The sequence below is a fragment of the Triplophysa rosa genome, linkage group LG4, assembly GCF_024868665.1.
Source record: "Triplophysa rosa linkage group LG4, Trosa_1v2, whole genome shotgun sequence".
NCBI classification, from domain to species: domain Eukaryota; kingdom Metazoa; phylum Chordata; class Actinopteri; order Cypriniformes; family Nemacheilidae; genus Triplophysa; species Triplophysa rosa.
Genome location: NC_079893.1, coordinates 6725095 through 6747266, shown reverse-complemented (window position 1 = coordinate 6747266; position 22172 = coordinate 6725095). Strand labels below are relative to the sequence as shown.

Sequence of the window (22172 nt, the reverse complement as noted above, 5' to 3'; positions counted from 1 at the left end):
AACAATTTAAAATGCTAAATAATAATAATAGGCTAATAATAATAATATAAATGTAAAAATATGTTTGTTACTATTTCACAATTTTTACTATTATTGTAAAATATATGAAAAAAGAATGATAAAATATTGAAGTGTGTGTGCGTGCGTGTGTTTTTTCGGTTTTCATACGAGATTAAAGCCAAGCATCTGCACTTTATGGAACAATCTGATTAGAACATTTACTGTATAATAGATATCTATCAACACTGTCAAAAATAACAATGCATTTGTTTCAGAAGTGGTACATAGACTGGCCTGCAGATCCATATACCTTTAATGTAAGATCAATGTAACAAAAAGAAAAATTGCACAGGGAGGGACAACACAAGTGTGAAATGGTAAAAAGCAAGAAAAAACTGTGGATGCAAATACGATGATAGCTACATAACCATATTGCAAACTGAGACAATTGGCAACATAGAGACCATTTTGAAATACATAAATGCTTCACTCTAAAGAGCATAATTATCATTTTACATTGACAATGTATAAAACTACCAATCGACCCATCAATAATAGTCGATTCTCATCACTCTAATACGAAACATACACACCTCATGTGCGGTCTCGTTCTCACATACACACATACATACACACACACACGCACACACGCGCACACACACGCACACACACACACACACACACACACACACACACACACACTCAGAGCCTCTGTCGCTCTATACATTTCTCTCTCTTCCACACACACACTGTTTTCTTCAGTCAGAACGTGCTGCTACTTTCTACAGGTAGTTAAAAAGGGGTCCATAAAAATGTAACAATAAAAACACTTTATACTTCAACGAGCAGCCTTAATTATGCAGTGCTTTGAGATGCCCGAACAGGCAACCAAGTTATCTTAAAGCATCTAGATTATAGCCGAGTACATGAACATGTTACAGAAGTCTGTTAAAACCGCTTCAGTTTGTTTCAGTTATTCGAACATTCCAAAAGTCACAGATCAGTAGGCAACACCAGGTAGGAATTGATGAACACAGATGTGGGAAACTGTGAAACATGTCTGAGGAATATTTTTTGAGGAGGAAGGATTCCACCAAACAAAGATGACCCTGAGAAGAGACAGAGAGAATAGACTCATCAGAGAAACAATATTAAACCAAGAATCAATACTCTTTATATAAACTGCTTTACTTACACAATAAATGTTAGGATATAAACTATTACAATTATTTATTTAGCAGAAAAAAGAAAATACTGATTGTCAAAACATCAGTGTAAATGTGGTTACTCTGGTGTGTGAACTTGTCAAGAGAAACTGCATGACTTAGTAACTATTTGTTTAAGTAAAAATAACTATTTAACCAATTGGTAAAAAGCAGAATGGGCTCTATCCACGCGTGACTTTCACGGGAAGAACCCAAGGCAGTTTCCAGTTGGGGAGACTTAAAGCAGAGAGAAATGGGAAACTGAGAAAATAGTTACATTTAGCAGATGCTGTACATTGCGGGCAACCGCAGTGGCGTTCTACCGTATTCGAATGTTATAAAGACATGTAAACTTATGAAACTTATGAAAGACACAAAGTGTCCAAAAACTTCCAACCAACCTTTTGGGGGCCATTGTATAGCTTAATACTGAATTTAATATATCAAGCACTTGCTACTCAAATGGCACGAGAAATTGAACTGTCGATCCAAAAAGGAACACAAGTCTCAATTTAATTGCAATGTCATGACGCAGGAGACCGACGGGAATGCTAATGTGTTTGTACAGCGAATTCCAAATATGCCGTTAACGATTATTCTGCTTTCATTTGCCTATACTAATTCAACACAGTATCTGTAAAGTTCACATACGAAGGTTCTTCTCACCCTCATCTCTCTATAAAAAGGCTTTTGACCCTCGCTGGTCCTCTGATCGGCCCCAGCAGCTGTCACCCTCCTGCCTCAGCACAACAAATACTTCACTCGCCTACTGACCTTTCCACACACACACACATGCGCCTACACACGTTCCAGCTCACATTTACACATGCATACTGTCAAGTGCCTGCGATAGTGGCCAAACTCTGGTATTTTTTTAGATTTTGTTCATGCATTTTAAAAATACGATATGATGAGCAATTAAAATGTCACTTCATCACAGAGGTATATTAGCATCTTCATTTGAATTTTGGCTGTTAAAGATATAAAAAAAGTTCAGAATAAAGTTTTTTAGAGTTTTTTGTTCAGAGAGTGTAATACATTTTATACCCACCCAACCCCCTAATAAAATAAATGACTAACATTTCTATTACTTAATTCCTCATATAAAGTGTCTTCATGCATCTTCTCTGGTCACTGTCACCTCTAGCTTGCTCGCTGCCGATTGTAAGACACTATTTTTATTAGGAAAGATTTCAATTAGTGAAAAGTGCTATACATAAAATGTTTTGAGCTCCAAATGCATTTCTGGTGGGTATTTAAATGTCATGAAAGATATACTAAGATAACCACATAAAAACTTCTCCATTCTGATCTGATTTTCATTCGCTAATTTCAAAGGGTAAGGCACTAATGTTTCACACAATATTTTCACGCTACACTACCAAACACACAACAATAAACATACACAAACACAGACATTAAACCGCACACATTTCTCAAACAAATTTCGGTAGCACTTTATTTTACAGTCCTGTTTCCCATGTACATACTGTGTACTTATTACAGTCAATATAAAAACTGGGTAATAACTAGGTAATAACACTGAACCACCCCTAAACCTAAACGTATACCTTGTAGTTACTATAGGTAAGTACACTTTAACATTATAGATACACGTACTGTAAAATAAAGTGCATCCCAAATTTATTTTGAATATTCATATTTGCATGTCTGATAGGACACCTTTAGATTTCTTACTGCTAAAAAATAATGTTATGAAACCATGGGCCATGGTAAGGCCATGGGTTTAGATTTAACGGAACTCACTTGAAATTATTTGACACATCAAATTATATAATTTCACTGTAACACAAAATATTAAACTAAGTATCATCTGCAAAGCAAATCATGCTTGCCATGTCCTCAAAAGTTACCCAACAGTCTCCAAGGTCATTTTAGTCAATGTATGAAGTCAGTTTCCCTTTACAGTCAATTCACCGGCACAGTAATTACAGATGTACAGTCGCGGAAAACATTAAGAGACCATTTCAAAATTATTACTTTGTTTATAGGTGTGTGTTTAGGTAAAAACATCAATGAACTATTAAATACTGTATATTTCTCCCAAAATTAAATAAAAAATATTGTTTCTATTTGTATTTATTTGCAGAAAATGAAAACTGGAGAAACAGGTCAAAATAACAGAAAAGATGCTCTATTTTTTCAGACCTCAAATACTGCAAAAATACCAAGTTCATATTCACTTTTCAGCAACACAACAGTAAATATGTATTTAGGAAAAGTTTACAACTATTTTTATCACCTCGATTTTATCACAGTTTTCATGTGTCCTGTCATGCTATCAGTCTTTCACATTGCTGTTGAATGACTTTGTCACTCCAGAGGTTTGATTTTGTTGAAATTCAACAGACACTGGACTGCCGTGACCACAATACATCTAGAAATGTTGATTAAATGAATATGTGGATTGGTCTCTTAATTTTTTCAACGGCTGTGTGATGTACATATATATGTTCCACTAACGGTTAAAAAACGAAAGCGTTTTTTATTGATTTATAATTTTGAATTATGAATCTCAACTTGAATAATTGCTGAAACTTCTCAAAGTCACCAAGTAAAAACACGCATGCACACCCATGCAGTAATCGCTTACGTTCACTTATCTACGTTCATCTATGTTCCACCACAAAGCTCATAGTTGTGCCATCAAAGGAGGGAGGGGCAACGATCCGGGCGCTTTGCTGTGATGTAATACTAATAACAGGTTTGGTGCTGCTGGGTACCGCCACGCCCGGCTGGATCATACACAGGCTGCCTGTCTCCACAGTGTCGTCGCCCTCTGAGCAGGTGGAGGAGTGGGACTGAGTGTTGAGGTGCGGGTGAGTCGCCAACATGGTCGACGGGTAAACCAGGTACGTGGGGGGATAAGCTGCCGGGCTGAAGGTAACCGGCGAGACCGACACGGGCACAGGCGTGAGCGAAAAAGGAATGTCCAAGTACTGACCGCTCTCGGGATGGTAAAACCTCTGGGCGGCCGGCTGCATGGGTACAGGGGTGTCCACTAAGTAGTACTGTCCTGTGGTGGGGTCCAGCAGGAGTTTGCGCTGGATGTGAGGGGGAAGGGGATCTGCGGGCGGGGTGAGGCACAGTACCTGGGGTTGGGGGGCAGGTATGGCAGGCACGGCTGGGAGGGCAACAGCCTGGTGATATATTGTGGCAGTCTGAGTCTCTGGTGACCATGACTTCATAACTATAGGTGAGCGCTGCAAGGGCTGATGGGAAGGCTTTGGAGGTTGGGGTAGTTTGGAATTTGAAGCTTTAACAGGGATGGTCAGGTAATTATCTGAGGAATCTGAGGGCAGATGCCGCTGGTGCTCTAAAACAGTGTTCCTGTCCTCAATTTTTGCTTTTGAAGGACAGATTTTCAGTGACAAAGGCGCTTTATGTGTGTAGTTCCTGCTAGAACATATTTGTTGAGTGCTCTCATTCGCCACAGTTATTTGGGCAGGTGCGTTGAGGTTACCTCCAACCCTAAACACACACTTGTTATTCAAATAATCTGCCCTTTGGGCTACTAATTCTTTCTGACTGTGAGAACTTGTTGGCATACACATTTTATCCTCATCTATCACACCACCAACACAAGAAGCTGTGGCCAACTTCTCGGTGTGCAGCTGAGAGCTTGTAAATTTCTCATTATCGGCTCTTCCACATTCCTTATCTAAGTCCGTTTTGGTCGCGACCCCTTGCTCCTCTCTCGTGATTAATGACAGCACGTGACTGTCAGTGATCGGTCGTGGCGCTTGCGTTTTGCGCTTCCACTCGTTTCTGTCAAAAACGTACAGTTGCTCCATGGTTTTCACGGCTGCCTTTAACTTCTCGAGGGCTATTTGATTCGAGACTTTCGAGTCTGGTTTCTTCTCGCAGCAATCTGATTTTTTGGCGTCGATTTTTAAACTAAACTCGTGCTGTTCCGTTAAAAGCTGCTTTGCGCACGGAGCTCTGGCCGGTGCGCGCGCGCCGTCGCTTTTAGAAGCGCATTCAGATGGGAGATTTGGAGACGTTCTTGCTGTTTCGGGCACAATCTCGCTCTCCTCTTTAGAGCTGACATTCACGGGATCGTGATTTGTAGCACTGTTCGTGTTCACAGACTGGCATTTTATAACCATTGGTGTAGGAAATGGCTTCTTGTCAGGAGCCCTAACACTAGGTTTGCCATCTTCGCGTAACGTCCCTGAAGCGTTTTCTAGCGCAACGAACCTATATGAGCTTTTAACCAATTTGCGCACGTCTCTGACTTGATGAATGGGCGTCTGGAACTTACATTTACTGTCTCTGATATCCCTCACCATAAAATGCGGAACTTTGTCAGTTATGTTGAGCAAATTAGTTTTAGACTCGTTGGTCGCCTTTTTAGGATTGACGCTGTACTGGATATTAGGAGTTAAAAGGTTGGCGATATTCAACCGATTGCCTTGGTTTTCTTTGACACTGCGAATGCGTATTTTGATCTCGGGGGCTTTTCGGCACGGCGAGGTTTTGTCCGTGTCCTCAGAGCACCGAAGCTGGCCAGAGCCAAGTTTTGCGCACCCTCCCCCGTCTGACTCCGCAACATCTCCATTCACTTTCAGATTATGTAATGAAAGCCCGACAGCTTCCTTCTCTTTAGGCATAAGCTGCGAGCTAGGGACATACAAGTGAGACATCTTAATCATCTTACTACTCTCGCCCTCAACACATTCGCTGCTTTCCAGCACGCGTTCAGTGGAAGTATTTGGCTGAGTATACTCCAGTGCGCACTGAGGATCTCCTTCACCCTGCGCTTCAGATTCTTGCTGACCATCTTTCCAGGTTTTGAAAGCGCTCGTTTGACTGGGTGTCAGAGGAATGTGTGGGGCATCGCTTGGGTCTAATTTATGAGCAATTCCTGGGTCACAAGGTGACTCGGTGAGTTCAGCAGGCTGGGAACGCATGGTCTCTGGTGGCTCAACATCTGAGACACAATATACAATGTCTGTTACGTCCTTGCGTTCCTCTTGAGAGTGTCCAGACTCAGTTTCTGAGTTTTCACTCTGCATCTCCTCTTTTTCTTTCTTCGCGTCCAGATCCTTATATTGAGAGCACAATGAAGGCACAGTGTGTGTGTCGCATATTTCGCCCCTTTCCATTTTGAGCTCTTGTTCAAACTGCATTTTCTTGGAGATGATGTTTTTTAAAAGACTGGAGGCAAAAATGGCTTTTTTGTGGGTATCTTCAAATGTTTCACTCGTTTCACGCACCTGACTTTCTGTCTCGCACACCGGCTTGGCTGGCGCGATGCCCATTACTTCAGCTGTGGAACGTGACGCCATGGCATCCAGGGAGCGTTTTGCGCGCCTCTCGCGCGCAGGTATGCCTCCTCCGACATTGCAACTGAAGTTCAAGGTTTCTAGTGTGATGGTTTCCGTGCTGCCCGGTTTGCTCCGTATCTCAATTTTTTTAGACGACCCGGAGGACGCCTGTCGAGAGTTCAAGTTGTTTTTCAACGACAATATATTCGTTTGTGGGTTCGGTATATTAGTGTGAAGCACATCTTTATTGTTTTTATACTCAGCGCTGTTATTCCCCTCCATAATGGGCGTAGAGTTCCTGCGCGCCAGCATGTTCTGGTCAAGTCCCTGTGTCAAATTGCTGTAATTTAAGTCGACGAAAGCGGACCATTTGTTAATACTTAGGCTGTGTTCTGACATTGAGGACTCACTGGAGCTGCTCAGATGAATGGTATCAAAGTAAGGACACGCCAGACTCCGGAATGAACGGGCGGTAAGATTGCGCACCTCTTTATCGGCGTCATCCAGCTCGCTAACGGAACTTGACGCGCCACTGGAATATTCGTTGATGTCTTTCACTCCAAGTTTGCTCGCTAGGTGTTGGCGACCCGGAGGTGGAATAAAGCACCGGTCATACAGGGTTTCGCTTTTGGAATCGGAACTTCTGAATGAATATTGACGTTCAGCTGCGCGTCTTGTGTGAAAGCGCACATTCTTCTGTTGTAAGACATTGACGTGCTCGTTGATGGCCCGAGAAGACGTTTTGATCGACAGGTGAATAGGTCCCGTCGTGTTTCGGCGGTCGTGTTGGGTCTTACCCACGCCCTCATCCGAGCTGGCACATTTGTCGGATTCGCAAAGTTCACTTTCGGTGCTGACCAGCGCACCGGGGGCGCAAAGCTTCGCTGCGCGTAAAGAGGGCTGAACTTTATTGCTCTTCACCTTGCTTTGAATTCTCTTACGAGTAGTTTCGTCGCTCTCAAACGATGCGTAATCAACAAACGAATAAACCAGATTATCATCCTCGAAATCCCAGCAGGATCCGCGACCAACCTCGTAATCCACATCGTGATCCTGCTCCGTTAGCTGAATCTCGTGGGTCGTGATATAGTGCGACTCCACGTCCGCTGCGCTCGTGCTATCTTTCGATTCACAGCGACTGTTCAAGTACATATCCGTGTATTGCAACTCCTCCGTTTCATGTTTAGAATCTTCATTTTTTAGATCCGCGTCCTTTTTACTCTCATCTTCTGTAAACTCATCCTCTGAGGGGACGCGTATCAGGGGGGCGCGCTCTCCAGAAAGTCTTTCCGCGTAGCACTTTTCAATGTCGGCGTTATTGAAGCACTCTTCTGGTAAACTTTTCTCAACATTTTCGTTATCCTCTCGCTCCACGGGGCTCTTAATGGAGACGGACGCGTCGCCTTTGCTTTTGAAAATGGCCAGTTGGCTCCCTTCGCCCGTGAAAGTGACTTTCACGGTTTTTGCGCTATCCGACTTCATGTCCGACGGATTACCGAGGTCTACGTAATTTGTTTCGTTGTGATCGCCATCGTTGCAATGGTCTTTCTTGTCAAAAAGCGGCTTTTTGAACGGTCCGGTGTCCTCTCTGCTCGCTATGGCCGTTTGAAGTGTCTCCATCTGCTCTTAACGGCGTCCCGCACGGAGATTAGTGGTGTGACACCGGCAGTGCGGTGTGTGTGCTTGAGTGTACTTGTACTGTGAGCAAGGGGCAAGTGACAAGTGAGCGAGGGGGGGGGGTTTAGAGGGAGGGGTGAGTGTGTGTGCGTGTGTGTGTGTGTGTGTGTGTGTGTGTGTGTGTGTGTGTGCGTGTGTGTGTGTGTGTGTGAGTGAGAGAGAGAGGCTGTGCCAGGTCAACAGACATCCACGAAGCGCCTTGCTTCTCATCTCCAGACGTCCATCAGGTGTCCGGTGACCGCGCATTGGCACGAACCTCGGAGATCCATCACAGAATAATTGGTTCAATTACATTCTCTTATTGCTCTGTCATACCAAGGATAATGACGAACCAAATGGTTTATGTCGTAAAATGATCACGGTATTGCTTACATTTGAATTACAGCACGTATACACGTATTATTAGAAATGATGTCATGTTTCACAAAGCTACTGCAAAACACAACTCTGCGAACAGGCCACCGGTCTATTGTGGGCAGCGCACAGAAACATTTGCTGTCAAGTGAATGTTATCAATGTCCGCCTCTGGCTCGCGACAGCTGCACACCCGTATTAGAGCGAATGCCTACTGCCAATCTTACAGAAGGCCAGTTGGGCCTGGGCGAGAGACATGAGAACTACAATCCAACAAAGAAAGAACAACTGCAGAGGTGTGAGGGATATGGGTACCAGTCGAAAATCATCCCACAAAAAAGTTAACTATGTAAGATGTCTAGTGTCCTGTCTAGTACCTCAGCAGTCGAATTTTTAAAATTGCATTGTGTAAAACAAAAGTTTAGGCACAATTTAAAAACGTCCTTTATTTATACATTTATAAATTATTAAATAGTATAAAATGGGGGCAGGAGCTATTGAGATTCAAATTGCATGATTGGATTTATAGAAGTGTATTAGTTTTAAAGACCGTTTAAAGCAGACTTAAATTGTGTTTTTTGGGGAATTCGATCTTTTAATTAAAATTCTAGTTATAAATAGTAAACATTTTGTTATAACTCTTAATACAATAAATCCTTGGATACATTTTATAAGATTGAGTATAATATACATGGAGTGTGTTAACTAAAATGCTAAATTGCATTTAAAAAGATTCCAAAAACAACAGTTTGATTTAGTCATTGCGTTACCTTTTTATGTTTTGTGCTTCATAATTGTTTTACTGTTCTGTTACGTATTAAGATGCCATGGTGTGTTTCTGTTTTCAGTGTTGATTGCATTTCGTACATGAATATAAAAGGGTGCTTCATTTTTGTGAATGAGTGTGAAGTTCCCATGAAACAACTTACCCCACTGCACAAAAATAAAGCCCCTCTTTTTCTGGGCAACAACAATGAAAATATGTTGAAATTAAAAGCTTTTATGTGTAAAGTTTGGGGAGTGCGTATAGAAAAATTTAGTATAAAAATGACATTGAAGCCATACCTTGAATTATTATGTTTTATTGATTAACTCTTTAAAAGAATGTTCTTGATGATGCCATAGCACCATTTTTGACTGAATGGTTCCATTATTAAATATTTCACAAAAGGGTCATTTGTAGTGGAAAAGACTAAAAAAAGGTTTGAAAGAAATGGCTCTTTTAAGAACCTTTGAGTAATTTTTCTTTGGGGAACGGTGTTGCTATAAAGAATCTTTTTATTTTTTAATTGTTAATTCCATTGAATATTCCCCCAGTAACATAGACTTAACAATCCACTTTATAACTAAATAATAGATCTGGTCAATTTAAAACTTCCAATAAATAGAGCAGATGATTTATGGCACAATATTTAAGATAATTCATTAAATATATAATAAGATCATTTATACTAAGTTGCCCTTACAGAGATGCAGCAAAAGAATTTATAAATGTAAGAATCAAGAATTGAAAAGAAAAACAGACAGTGTTTAGGAAAAAGCTTCACATGAGCCCAGTCCCCGAGGGTTAATCTGTCACCCGGAGAGCAGTATGTAAGACACCTGCTGTTAGCATGTAAAGCATTCGTATATGGAGTAAATGAGCCAACCATATCTCATGTATTACAAAAGATGCGTCCACTTTGACACTTGTGTATCTAATGAACGCTGGTAACAGTTCCGAGTGGTCGTTTTCCCACCAGCTCTCACACGTCTCAGAATTTTTTGACGACCTCCACAAAGCTGATAAATTTAGGCTGCTATTTAAAATGTGGACGCCACGCACGCAAGCGCTTGGAGATCAGTTACTTGCAGAGGGCCATATAAAACAGCAGGTGGCAAATCATGAGTGCCATTAATCAAAGTACAGGAATTAGTGTGGCATGCCCTTATCTTTCTCTCTGTGCCGGGCTTCACCCTTACATTGACCCCAAGGGCAATTCAGGTTAGAGGACATGATGAGGGGAGTTTCAGAAAAACAAAGACACTTATCTACACAAACTAACTTTTTCTGAAGAGGGTAATTGTGTCCTATTAATGCTCCTATTTGCACAAATTGGCCACAAACAAAACTGTGATTCATAAATGTATGTCTGTAGCCTGTAAATGGTAAATTTTAGCTTGAAAATTCTTGAAAAAAATGAAAATTCTGTCATCATTTACTCACCCTCAGGTTGTTTCAAACCTATATAAATGTATTTGTTCTGTTAAACACAAAGAAAGATATTTGTAAGAATGTTAGCCATTTTCAGTTCTGTGACATCATCCACTACCATAGTAGGAAAAAAACATTGCATCTTCTTTTTGTTCTGTTGAACACGAAGTGAGATATTTTGAAGAATTTAGGAAAACAAACAGTTCTGGGGCACCTTTGACTACCATTTAATTTTACCTACTATGGCAGTCAATGTTGTCACAGAAATGAACATTGCTGACATTCTTCCAAATATCTTACTCTGTGTTCATCAGAACAAAGTAATTTATACAGGTATGAAATGACATAAGTCTGAGTAAATGATGACAGAATTTTCATTTTTTTTTTGTGAACTATATAGAATAGTTATTGCATCTGTATTGCTTTTTTGCCAATGGGTGAACTATCACTTTAACAGAATAGTTATTGCATTCTGTATTGCTTTTTTGCCAACATATGCAACAACAAAAAAAGGAAAGCATTAACATTTCAGGACATTTCAGTGGAGAGAGTTACAATGTCATTTTAGTTAGCAGTACGCTACGGTGACCAGACACTAGAAAAAAGAAAACATACAGGGCTAATGCCAATAATGTCAGCAATGCAAGGCATCTGTAACCCAGCCTCTGGACACACCGTGACAAAAGGAACATAGCATATTTACTCTCTTACTCACTGTGATGAAAGTGTGCATATGGATGCGGGTCCTGAGAAATGCAATTAGGAGAGCATGTTTGTGGTCAAAGTGTTACAAAAGAATTCCTGAGAATATGGCACTGCAAATACAGAGTACAGGGTATATTTAAAAAGGTTTATTTTAAATAAAAAACTGAAACAAAACATATTCTTTGTGCGCAACGAAATTCATAATTTCTATGACAGTATAGAAAGTATCTCCCAGCCTTTGGCACGACTCGACTGAAATGTGGCACTAAGTGTGTTTGTCTAACACTTTCTGTAGTCAAACATAAACTGAAACTCCACATATGAAATCGTTCATATTCCTGGCCGAACGTTACAAGAAAGAGTAGGAAGATCACCAGATTGATGTTGCTTCCTCTCTAACATTACATTTCCATATGATAAGACTACAACATACAGAAAAATGACATGTCAAAACACAATTTCAGTTCTAGTCGTGTTCTAAACATTAAATATGCAGCAGCAATCCATGTCATGAGGTTAATTTGTACTTTAACCTCCATTTTACAGATGTAGAGTGCCCTTAACACAACAACAGCGTTAAGACATTCACCCTAAAAATCAAGGACACAACCTCAACCTTGTGTAATATTTGATCTCACCAGCTCTCGGAGTATAGAAGCTCTACAGCACCCTCTCGTGACAAAATACACAACAGCACCAAAACATCTAGACGTTTAGTCCTTGAGAAGAGGAACATCTTCAGATGTTCATCATCCAAGTTCATCTACTTAATTTCAGTTCATTAAATGTTCATCTACTGAAACAAGAAGAGAACAGGGAAGTAAAGATGTCCTTTGCTGATCCGTCCCCCATCCCCTGAGGAGTTAAAAACCGATCACATTTTCTCAAACGTGAGTTCATGTCCGCAGGTTCGACACACCTTCCTGTAGAGATCCTCCTCTTCATCCAGCAGCTCCTCAGGGCCGTACTCATGTTGGTGTACGCTGGTGTCTTTTTTAAACATACTGCTTCTCACCGCCCGTCTCAGCTCTGAAAGCCAAGGGAAGGAGAGCAATGCATAAAATCACATTGTCGTAACCTATTCATCCATTCAATGGTAATTTTCATTTATTTTTATTCAGGTTTTTTAGCTAAAAGTGAAGCAAACTACAGATGCTGCATCAAGCAAATGTTGCAAAAATCATGAATAATTCATACAAATGAAGAAGTGTAGTTGAGATAAAGTCAAAAGTGAGTATAACAGGTTTTTCAAGGCCATTGAAATCACTTGTGTATTCTCATGAAAGTGTAATAAATTGTGGTTAGATTGGCCGGCTTTCATACCTTTAACTTTCTTATTGAACCGTTTTTGTTTCTGCACCTCCTTGTTCTCCTCTCTAGTATCTTTAGCCTCCTCCAGAGCCCCCTCGGTGCCCCACACCTCCATAGAGCGTTTCACTACCTTAACATTCACAAAACAGCTATGAAGAGGTATAAAACGCTCTTCTTTAAATATGTTCAAGTTTGCTTAAAGGTGTGTGTATGACGTTGCTTAATATGCTTGTCCACGTAAATAAAGTTAAAGGGACAGTTCACCCAAAAAATAAAAATTCTGTCATCATTTACTCACCCTCGAGTTGTTCCAAATTTGTATAAATGTCTTTGTTCTGTTGAACACAGAGAAAGATATTTGGAAGAATGCTTGAAACCAAACTTTTCATTTATGGCCACCATTGACTACCATAGTAGGAAAATTTGCTTTACAAATTTCCTTGTTCTGTTGAACACAAAAGAAGATATTTTGAAGAATGTAGGAAAGCAAACAATTCTAGGGCACTTTTGACTACTACTGTAATTTTTCCTATTATGGTAGTTTATTATTTTGGGGTGAACTGTTCCTTTAAATATTAGGTTCATGATGCAATACCCTGAAAAATAACGTTTATCCTACCTGTGTCTTCAAGTAGAGCTTCATGTCTCCCCAGCGAGGGTTGTGTGGATTTTTCCTCAGGATAAATCGTAGCAGCGGCTCCCTCTTATCCAAATCGCAGTCTTTCAGAAGGTAAGACTGCTTTGCTTCCGTGCGAGATATTAACTTGTGCTTCTCATCGTTGTCTCTGTGAAAACCCACGAGTATAAACACACAGAAGCACGCACACAAAAATGGGTTACAATACAGCATGCTTGTTTTTATCTCTTCTCAGATTGCAGGTGGGCAGGAAACACAGCGAAGCATTAAAACAGAAACCAACGGTATACCAACAACACCAGGTGATAACTTCAAGAGTCTCTTAACAACTCCTTTTAGTCTCTTTAACACTAACTTAATGGTATGTGATAAAACACTATACAAACATATTGTTGCTGCTCTTCAAAAATGTGATGACACAAATGTGATGATGTCATACCTGCATTTGTCACACACAGAAAGATCAAAATTGTTGCTGAGATAAGAGTCCATAAACGGCTTTTGACACTCATCACACATCAGATAATCCGGCTCCATAACGGGGGCTAAAATAAACACACACAATTGAACATTCGAGAACATTTTATCAAAACAACAGACCATTTATTCTAATTGTCAATCAGTTTGTAAAAAATGTGTAATTCACCTGGTTGATGGACCACTCTCCTCTCCTGCTGCTCATCTTCAGCCGTCTCCTCCTCAATGAAGAACCCTGCACCGGTGTCTATTGTTTTTGCCACTTTGGCACAAGTGGCACCTAAGGCAAGACAGACACGTTCAGGAAAAGAACAGAAGTGATAAAACTCAAAACATTCCAAAATGTTTTCGCCTGTGTGTGTTATTTAGGTTCAGGCACCTTCTCCAGTTGAAAGAGGTCTACTGGCGAGTCTTGCCTGTCTGAGCATCAACGCACGTTGTCTGTTACGTTCTATTTTGGCCAACATGTGTGGTGTTAAAGTCGTGCTGGATTCAGTTTCAGACTTTGCAGTATCAGGCGGTGCATCTTGAGAACAACCGGCCTCGGGTCCATCCATGATCAGTCTTTAAACACTACAAGTAACATTTCAGACACAACTGCTCATTCTTTACGCTTATGTTTCTTTCACATTTTAGAATAACAGTAAAGTCATTAAAGCTATGAAAACACATGGGAAATTGGTTAATAATACAATATTAGTACAATATTTATACAATATGGTTTCATTTATTAACATTAGTTTTTATTTCAGTCTATTTTTCCAATCTAGGTTAATGTTAATTCATAAATATACTATTGTTAATGGTAAAATAATTGTTGCTTAAAATGCAGCCTGCAAATGAAAACATAAGTACAAACTTATCTAGCATAAAACTTATAAAAATAAATACCGTAGAAGTATGTTCAATGTTATTTAATTGTCTTAAAGTTATAGTTCGCCCCAAAAATGGTCCCAGTTGACTTTCCATAGTAGGAATAAAAATGACTATGGTCAAATCAATGGGGCCGTTTATGGGTGAACTATTCCTTTAACCAATATTAATGCATACACTTTTTGATACACAGACCCCGACTAGTGCCAGACTAGAGTCAACAACAAATAAACCAAAATATACTAAGTAACCCTATCAAAAATGTTAATCTAATGAAAAAATAATTGTGAAAGCTATTGTATATATTGTTAGCTAGTAAACAAATGATTTCAATAACGTTACCTCGCACTGTCACAGGCAAGTCAAAACGTCTACAGCCTATAATGTCTTAGCGGAAGCTGCTTCTGTTGTTTTCTAATGTCATCTTTCTCAGTCAAATAAAACTAAACGAGTCGTTACATCTTTTGTTTCATGTGACGCTGCCGCAATGACGTGTTGACATTCCTTCTCTTCATTTGATTTTTGGCACCACAAACTCAACATCGCCATCTCTGTTCAGTATGTGTATAACATTGAGAACGCGTCAACATTCCTTACTAAATTTAAAAATAAGTGGATTACTTTTACGGTAAGTGTAATTATGAATTTATTAAATAAAAACATGTCAAAATGGGAAATTATGTGTTTCCTCAGATTTCTGCTCAGTTTGCTTGTTTAGAAACAAATGAAGATCGTTTTATGTGCACGTGCATTTCTTTATTTCATGTAATGTTTAGGATTCAAATGTCACATACTTGTATATTTAACATTTAAAAATATTGCATGTACACAAAATATGTCATATACATTTTCAATATATGTGACCGAGATTTTCCTCAGCCGCCTTGGTGCATCTCGAATCATCCAAATTTAAATCAAGTGCATTTTACAACACAATTCATACAAACAGCAACACACCTGCAAAAGCCTGTAACGTGTTCTAAATCCTTCATCACAACAAGTCGTTGTGTCATTATTCACAAACAAGATGCTTAGTCATGTTGTCAACATTACAGCAATTACGAAATTACAGTATTTTCTAAAAATAGCAAATCAATTCCATACAAAGACCTGGAATTAAAGACCATGTGAAAGTTTGAATAGTCAACAGCTTTAGTTACATACAGCCACAATCCAGAATTTTCTGTACTAAAAAGCCACAAAACTGTCAAACCAGAAATTTATACAATCGTATAGCCTATTTTAAAGTAAAATAAAGACAATCAAGTCAAAAAAGCTTTGCACAAAACAGAAAATTCTGTTATAAAAAATGAAAATGCAACTTAATGTCTAGCAAACAGCACTTTTCAATCATTCCACAGGCCTACTAGTTAAGAAGACGGCCAGGGGTCTTAAATGAGTTTAAGAAAATAGAAACAAATTATTCAAGATCAATATGTCAGGTAACGTCCCAATCCTGACCCATGTGTGAAGTTTGTGAGAGTGGATATCCATCATTCATCTTTCGTCTTTAATTATCTTCTTTTAGTTCCTCCGAAACCTGCACCAGACAAAAACATCTTAAAAAAAGTAGATATCTAAAAGACGACTGCTGGGTTCTCATAATCCAGTATGAGTGTTTAGATAAAAATCTGAGAGTTTATAGGGTTTACAGTAATAATGTACCTGAAGCAGTACGTGTTCCTGAACTTGTTTGTGGTGCTGGAGAAGGTCTGTAGGAGTGTGATGGTCCCATCGGTGGTTGGCGTCTGAGGACATAAAACATAAGTCTTGCATACTTACGTTCTGAGTCAAGTAAATAGTCGATAGTGCTGATAAAAGTGCTCAAACAAAATGAGTAAATTGATGTTATGTACTTACCTCTGGTTCCCAAACAGGTATCCCAGAAGTGAACCTGCTCCCATTCCAGTCCAAAACCCACCGCCGCCGCCGCCACCGCCACCGCCACCAGATCGTCTTCCAAAAGTGGAACCAGTCCAAGAACCCTGAGGTTTGGTGTATTCATCAGAAAAACCATAGCCGGGCCCTGAGCTGGACTGGTCTGCGTAATAATCTGTCTTAAATCCAGGAGGAGGTGGTCCTGTGCCATGGCTGTTATCCCAAGCCCCTCCGAAGTCTTGAAAGCCATCGCCGTAGTAACCTTGACGGCCGTGAGTAGGGCTGCATAGAAACATCTTGTACACACCATATGCCAACAGCAGAAGGATCCCTACCACTATAAGCCCCCCCACTCCTTCACCCGACTGGCTGTTTTGAAAGTTATCAGATGGCTGATGGTGGCCTCCTCTCTGCTGTTGTTTGTGATTAGAAAAGCCTTGGAAGAAGTTAGAGGCAAAGCCTGAAAAACCAGATGAGCCCCTGGAGTCGTGACTGTGCTGTTGCTTCCCCTCTGCTGTGCGCTCCAGCGTGTATTCCAGACCGCACGATCCCCTCAGCACATACTCGTCATTAGGACTGCTATAACCTTCACAGGACACCTCCACACGGCCAAACCTGTACCAGTTGTCCATGTCGGCTTTACATTCCCACTGCAAAGAGAGAGAGAAGACTAGTTAAAAGATTAGTTTGTAATTAAAGCTCTTGACATCAGTAGTGTATTGATTCACCGGATATGAAGATTAAATTATTTCACACACAAAATTACTTTATGGATCATGACAATTGGCATATTGCGTATGAGTCACATGACATCCTTTTATGGTAGTTTAATGTTGCTTTTTGTCTTTTTTGTAGCTCCACATTACATATATATATGTATTATCACAATTCACTGCATCTAAAAGAATACTGCTGTACGTGGGGCTGTCTACCTGTATGTCTATGCCATCCCATCCTCTGTTGTAACACTGGACCACCTCTGGTACGAATGCCCCGCAGCCAGCGGACCCATCGACACACTGAAGCTGCGGAACAGGACTGGAGCGACGTGCTGTGGTGTAGCGACCTCTGTGGAGGGTGAGCGCCTGAACATCACGCAGTAACACAGCATCTGGAACATTGGAAGATACAGGATACTTAGCAGGAACTTTTCACTTTTTCGTTTTGTAAAGGACATTTTAAAGATTCATCCTTGACTTTTAGTAATAAGGTCCCTTAGTGACATCTATAGAACATCTGGGTTAGGTTGTGGCAACTTGTGTTTCCATGACAACATGGTGGTCTGCCTGGTTGACAGATGTTGTTTTGGTGTCGACAATTTTTTTTTAATCTTGGTTTTGTTACTAAAGGTTGGTTAGATTTCAACCAATTTAACAACTGTAATGTTTTAATAACATGTCCTTTATTACATTTAACCTGTCTTGAGTTTTTGTTACTAAGTTTTGAATTTTTTTATTTAGCCATGTTTCATGAACATTATAAGAAAATAAAAATACTTACCTACGCTATACTGATACTGAACTATTATTATATATATTATCATTTTTACAGCCCTAAAAAAACCAAAGTATTCCCTTTAACCTATATCCTTTTCACAATATTTGTATATTACCTTCGACTTTTGCTTATTATTGTTATTATAATGTTTTATTAATAAAAAAAACATACTATCAAAAATTATATATCTCCATATAAGCCACACCCTCTAACATGTATCACAAAATGTCCACAGGAAGCTCATCACACCTTACAAAAACTAACAAATATTTCTTTGAGGTAAATAAAACAACTATTAAAGGCGCACATTACTTTCTTACACCTAACTAACATGCAAAACACATGCAAAGTTGCATAGACCATAGTTACGTCTGTAACTTTCTTTAACTTACGTTCTTTCGGTGACCCATCCATCCTCAATGAGGTGCAATTTTATTATAATTGTTTATTTAGCTCTATGTTTAATATAATATATATACTTTACCATCGTTCCAACAGCTGATGTGAGGTACGAGTAATAACGTTAAAACGTGCAGGAATAAAACTCCAATGCTCTTCATGATATGTCGGGAGAAATCTCTTCGTGATCCTTGTGTTTGACGGGTAAACTGTCAATGTTAGTCTACGTACGTGACATTTAACTGTTAACCAAAGTAAATTCTGACGTAAACAACATGAAATTGACAGCTCAACGCAACATGTCTCGCTTCCGCTTCCGTGTTATGCGCCCTGCGGTCGACCAAAGCTAGTTCAAGGCAAGCCTCCAAACTCAGTAAAAAAAGCGTTAACGCTGTAGACACACCACACCCGGTGAGATAAAGATGCACACTATATACAACCGATCACACAACATCATTAACGTTATTAGCGTCGTCTGTTTATCCCGCGAATGTAGTAAATATAACCCGATCAGTTGCTAAAATCAATTTGGCTAATATTGTTTCTGATGATGAGAGAATAAGCTTTTTTCACATGAATCGGAAACTACGTCACCGCAGGGTAAAGCAACTTCCCCTACAGATTAAATCCCATTGTAATAGAATGCGCTTGTGTTATTTAAAGCTACTTACGTTTATCTGTACTGTCTTGTTTTGCGACTTTAATATATATTAAACAAAAAAAATAATATGTGTGCGTTTATCTGTTTTGTGCACGACTGATAATATTCATTTAAGTGTTTTTAGTTTATACACCCTAGCTCACGTGTTACTTAAACGTGATCGCGTCACTGTATTATAAGAAATTACTTTAAAATGCTGGTACACTGTTAACATAGAGTGTAACTCGTTAATATTTGTTAGTAAATAAGATATCATAAACTGCTACGGTGGTTTCTTTTTTTATTATAATTAAAATACGATTCTTTATTCATTCATAATACCGAATGTAAAATGTTAAAACTTAAATTGTGAAATGTAATAAATGTAGAACTTTAAAATTAACCAAGGTTAAGAAATACAAAGTATTACATTGCGCTGTAACCAATATGAATAAATTAGACCTTATTATAAAATGCTTACCATAAACAGCTGTATTGTCCTTCTCCAATCTTTTAATGGGTCGCTTTCAATACTGCAAATAAGATTCTAATTTTCCTGAATAATCAGGTCTTCCGTTTATTTTAATATACTGTATAGGCTACATAAACAATTATTGGTAACACTTTAGAATAATGGTCCGTTGTTAACAAGTAACTATGCAGAAAGTAATAGGCAGTACTACATGAAACATATCTCTATGGATAGGCTATATATGTAGAATATATCCATTCATGTTTTGGTATTTGGCTTTTGGTATTTGTATTTATTCATAAATTAGTTTCCACAAACAACCTATTTTTTCACTTTATGTACGTTAATGTTGAGATTAGTAATTAATTGTTTTTTCTTTATTAATTGGTCATATTTCGCAAGTAGTTCTCAATGATGGCATTTTTCTTTAGTAATTATCAAATACCAAATAAGGAACTACCTTTGTCCTAAATTAGCTATTACTTGTTTAGTTAATCTTGCTTCTATATTAGTTAATAGTATTAAGGTAAGTGTTAATGTAGTACTGCCCATTACGTTCTGCATAGTTACTTGTTAACAACGGACCATTATTCTAAAGTGTTACCCAATTATTCACTCCCCTGACAGTAACACAGAGCAGACATAATAAAACACGCATACATAATGCGTGGCAATGATCCAATGCACCCGCGAGTAAAACGTCTGATGTTATATATTTTACATTATTAAAATATTTTTGATAATGTCATAAGCATTGAATTTTTAAAAAACTGAAGTCTGACGGGAATGATTGGTTGATGTCTTTCCAGCACAACACGCTGCCTTTACTGTATCGTTTATTTTATCGATATAATGCAGAACCAAACCAGACAGACATAAAGAATAAAATGAGACAGATAACATCATCACTGGATTTATCATATGCAGTTCAGTAGTTAAAATCAGCAAGTACTTGCCTCAGGTTGAAGTCCCGTAAACAGTAAGTTACAACCCTTAGGTTAAGACCGAAACAGTAGTACTAGAGCCCCTTAGCTGCGAGGTGTTTTCAAATGAAGATCTTAACTTTAAACAGGCGGTAATAAGGTATTAAGCTCGTTTACATTATTTACACGAATACATTTAATCCAGACACTCTTGTTAGACTTGGATACTGCTGTAACCGGAACATCACTGTGTCTCGTTTAGTAAGGCTGCGTCCTCGTGTCCTCCAGAGGTATCATCCTAAAGGATGCGGTATACGGAGGATTCTCAATTTAGAATTAAACGAGATGTCCTTCATAGGACACGTTGGCAGAAAAGGAAACAGGAAGTTCCACGTTGCTATGACAACACGTTGCACTCGCACACCTGTCAAATTAATTAAAATGATTTCTACATAATTTAAGAGGTAAAAGTTGATTAGCCTACTTTCTACCCTAAACAATGCCAAAAGAGTTAAACAAATATAAAAATGTTGCCTTGCTGTTTCAAAACGTTTAAAAATCACAAAACACTTGTAAACCTATTTATACTTATGCCTGCTAAGATGAAAAAAACGTGACACAAATTGTAAGCTGTTAACATTTAAATGCCATATATTTGATTGAATGTGCAGCTGTTGCCGTTTATTCAAATAACAGACGTTAGCCGACGCAAAGAATTGTGGGTTATCTCTAGCAAGGAAGGATACACCTCATGTGTCCTCCGAATTCTCGTGAAAGTAGGTCGCATTAGAAGGGTGCATATGGAGTGTCCTACCTGCTTTTATGAAACGAGAAAGCCTCGATGACATAGCAGGCTTCAAATGAGACCTCCGGAGGATGCAGCCTTCCAAAATGAGACAGCTATGGTTTACCCTGCATCGAACGATGCGGAAGTCAAAAACCCGGAAGCGTGAAAAAGGCCTATGGTTATGAAATATGAACTGAAATGAGTTCACTCCCTGTAGTTATCTGGTACAGATGCTGACCTGTTAATATCACTGTCATGAGCATCCTATAGCAGTCGCATGCTGACATTTGACTTTCTGATGCTATTGTTTATAAGGTCAGTCTGTGATTGTGTTCTTATTTCAGCCCTTCTGGTGTTTTTGTGACTTTTTATCTTCTATTTAGAAACCCATTCCTTCCTATACAGACAATTATTTTCTTGCAGTTAGTATCATTAATATACAAACACTGCATAATATTTTGCTTAATAGCACTGTAAATATAACGGTCTACATATTACAAACTGTATTACAACCTTCATACAACAATCAAGCAATCATATCGAAAAAATATTGATAGTGTACAATAAATATTTGGGGGTTGACATTATGTTTTAAAAATAAACACTTTAATGTTGTTAAAAGTAAACACTCTGTTGTGTTACATGTGGATTGATTATACTTTTAACTGAGCATTGTAACGTTACAATTATAACTTTGGGACAACATGATATATTAACAAGAACAAAAGTCTTAGAAGGGCCTCACTCTGTGAATTTTGCCTTGAGCAGTGTAGATTGTGACGTAACGTTCCATCAGATGCGATAAAGCCTCACGCGCAGAACACAGTCGGCGTTCACCTGAGCAACTGCTGC

At 39.0% G+C, this 22172-nt stretch overlaps 2 protein-coding genes across 3 annotated transcripts; both read right to left on the bottom strand.

The window, feature by feature from the left end:
- Window positions 1-276: 276 nt before the first annotated feature.
- xpa (xeroderma pigmentosum, complementation group A) lies at window positions 277-15225 on the bottom strand. Of its 2 annotated transcripts, XM_057332752.1 has the most exons (9): window positions 15067-15225; window positions 14231-14424; window positions 14021-14131; window positions 13814-13919; window positions 13357-13522; window positions 12750-12867; window positions 12342-12455; window positions 3820-4689; window positions 277-1109 (listed from the first exon to the last, which is right to left on the bottom strand). In XM_057332752.1, exons 2-8 carry the CDS (start codon window positions 14406-14408, stop codon window positions 3836-3838), a joined length of 1647 nt encoding a protein of 548 aa, XP_057188735.1. In that variant the 5' UTR covers window positions 14409-14424; window positions 15067-15225; the 3' UTR covers window positions 277-1109; window positions 3820-3835. The 2 variants fall into 2 exon arrangements, with proteins under 2 accessions (XP_057188735.1, XP_057188734.1); XM_057332751.1 differs by lacking the exons at window positions 12342-12455; window positions 12750-12867; window positions 13357-13522; ... (2 more) ...; window positions 14231-14424; window positions 15067-15225 and having other exon boundaries at window positions 3820-8173.
- A 211-nt stretch (window positions 15226-15436) lies between these two features.
- saraf (store-operated calcium entry-associated regulatory factor) lies at window positions 15437-19062 on the bottom strand. Its single transcript, XM_057331653.1, has 5 exons — window positions 18584-19062; window positions 17535-17713; window positions 16585-17252; window positions 16390-16472; window positions 15437-16264 (listed from the first exon to the last, which is right to left on the bottom strand). The coding sequence occupies exons 1-5, from the start codon at window positions 18657-18659 to the stop codon at window positions 16239-16241; spliced, it is 1032 nt and encodes a 343-aa protein (XP_057187636.1). The 5' UTR covers window positions 18660-19062; the 3' UTR covers window positions 15437-16238.
- Window positions 19063-22172: the final 3110 nt, after the last annotated feature.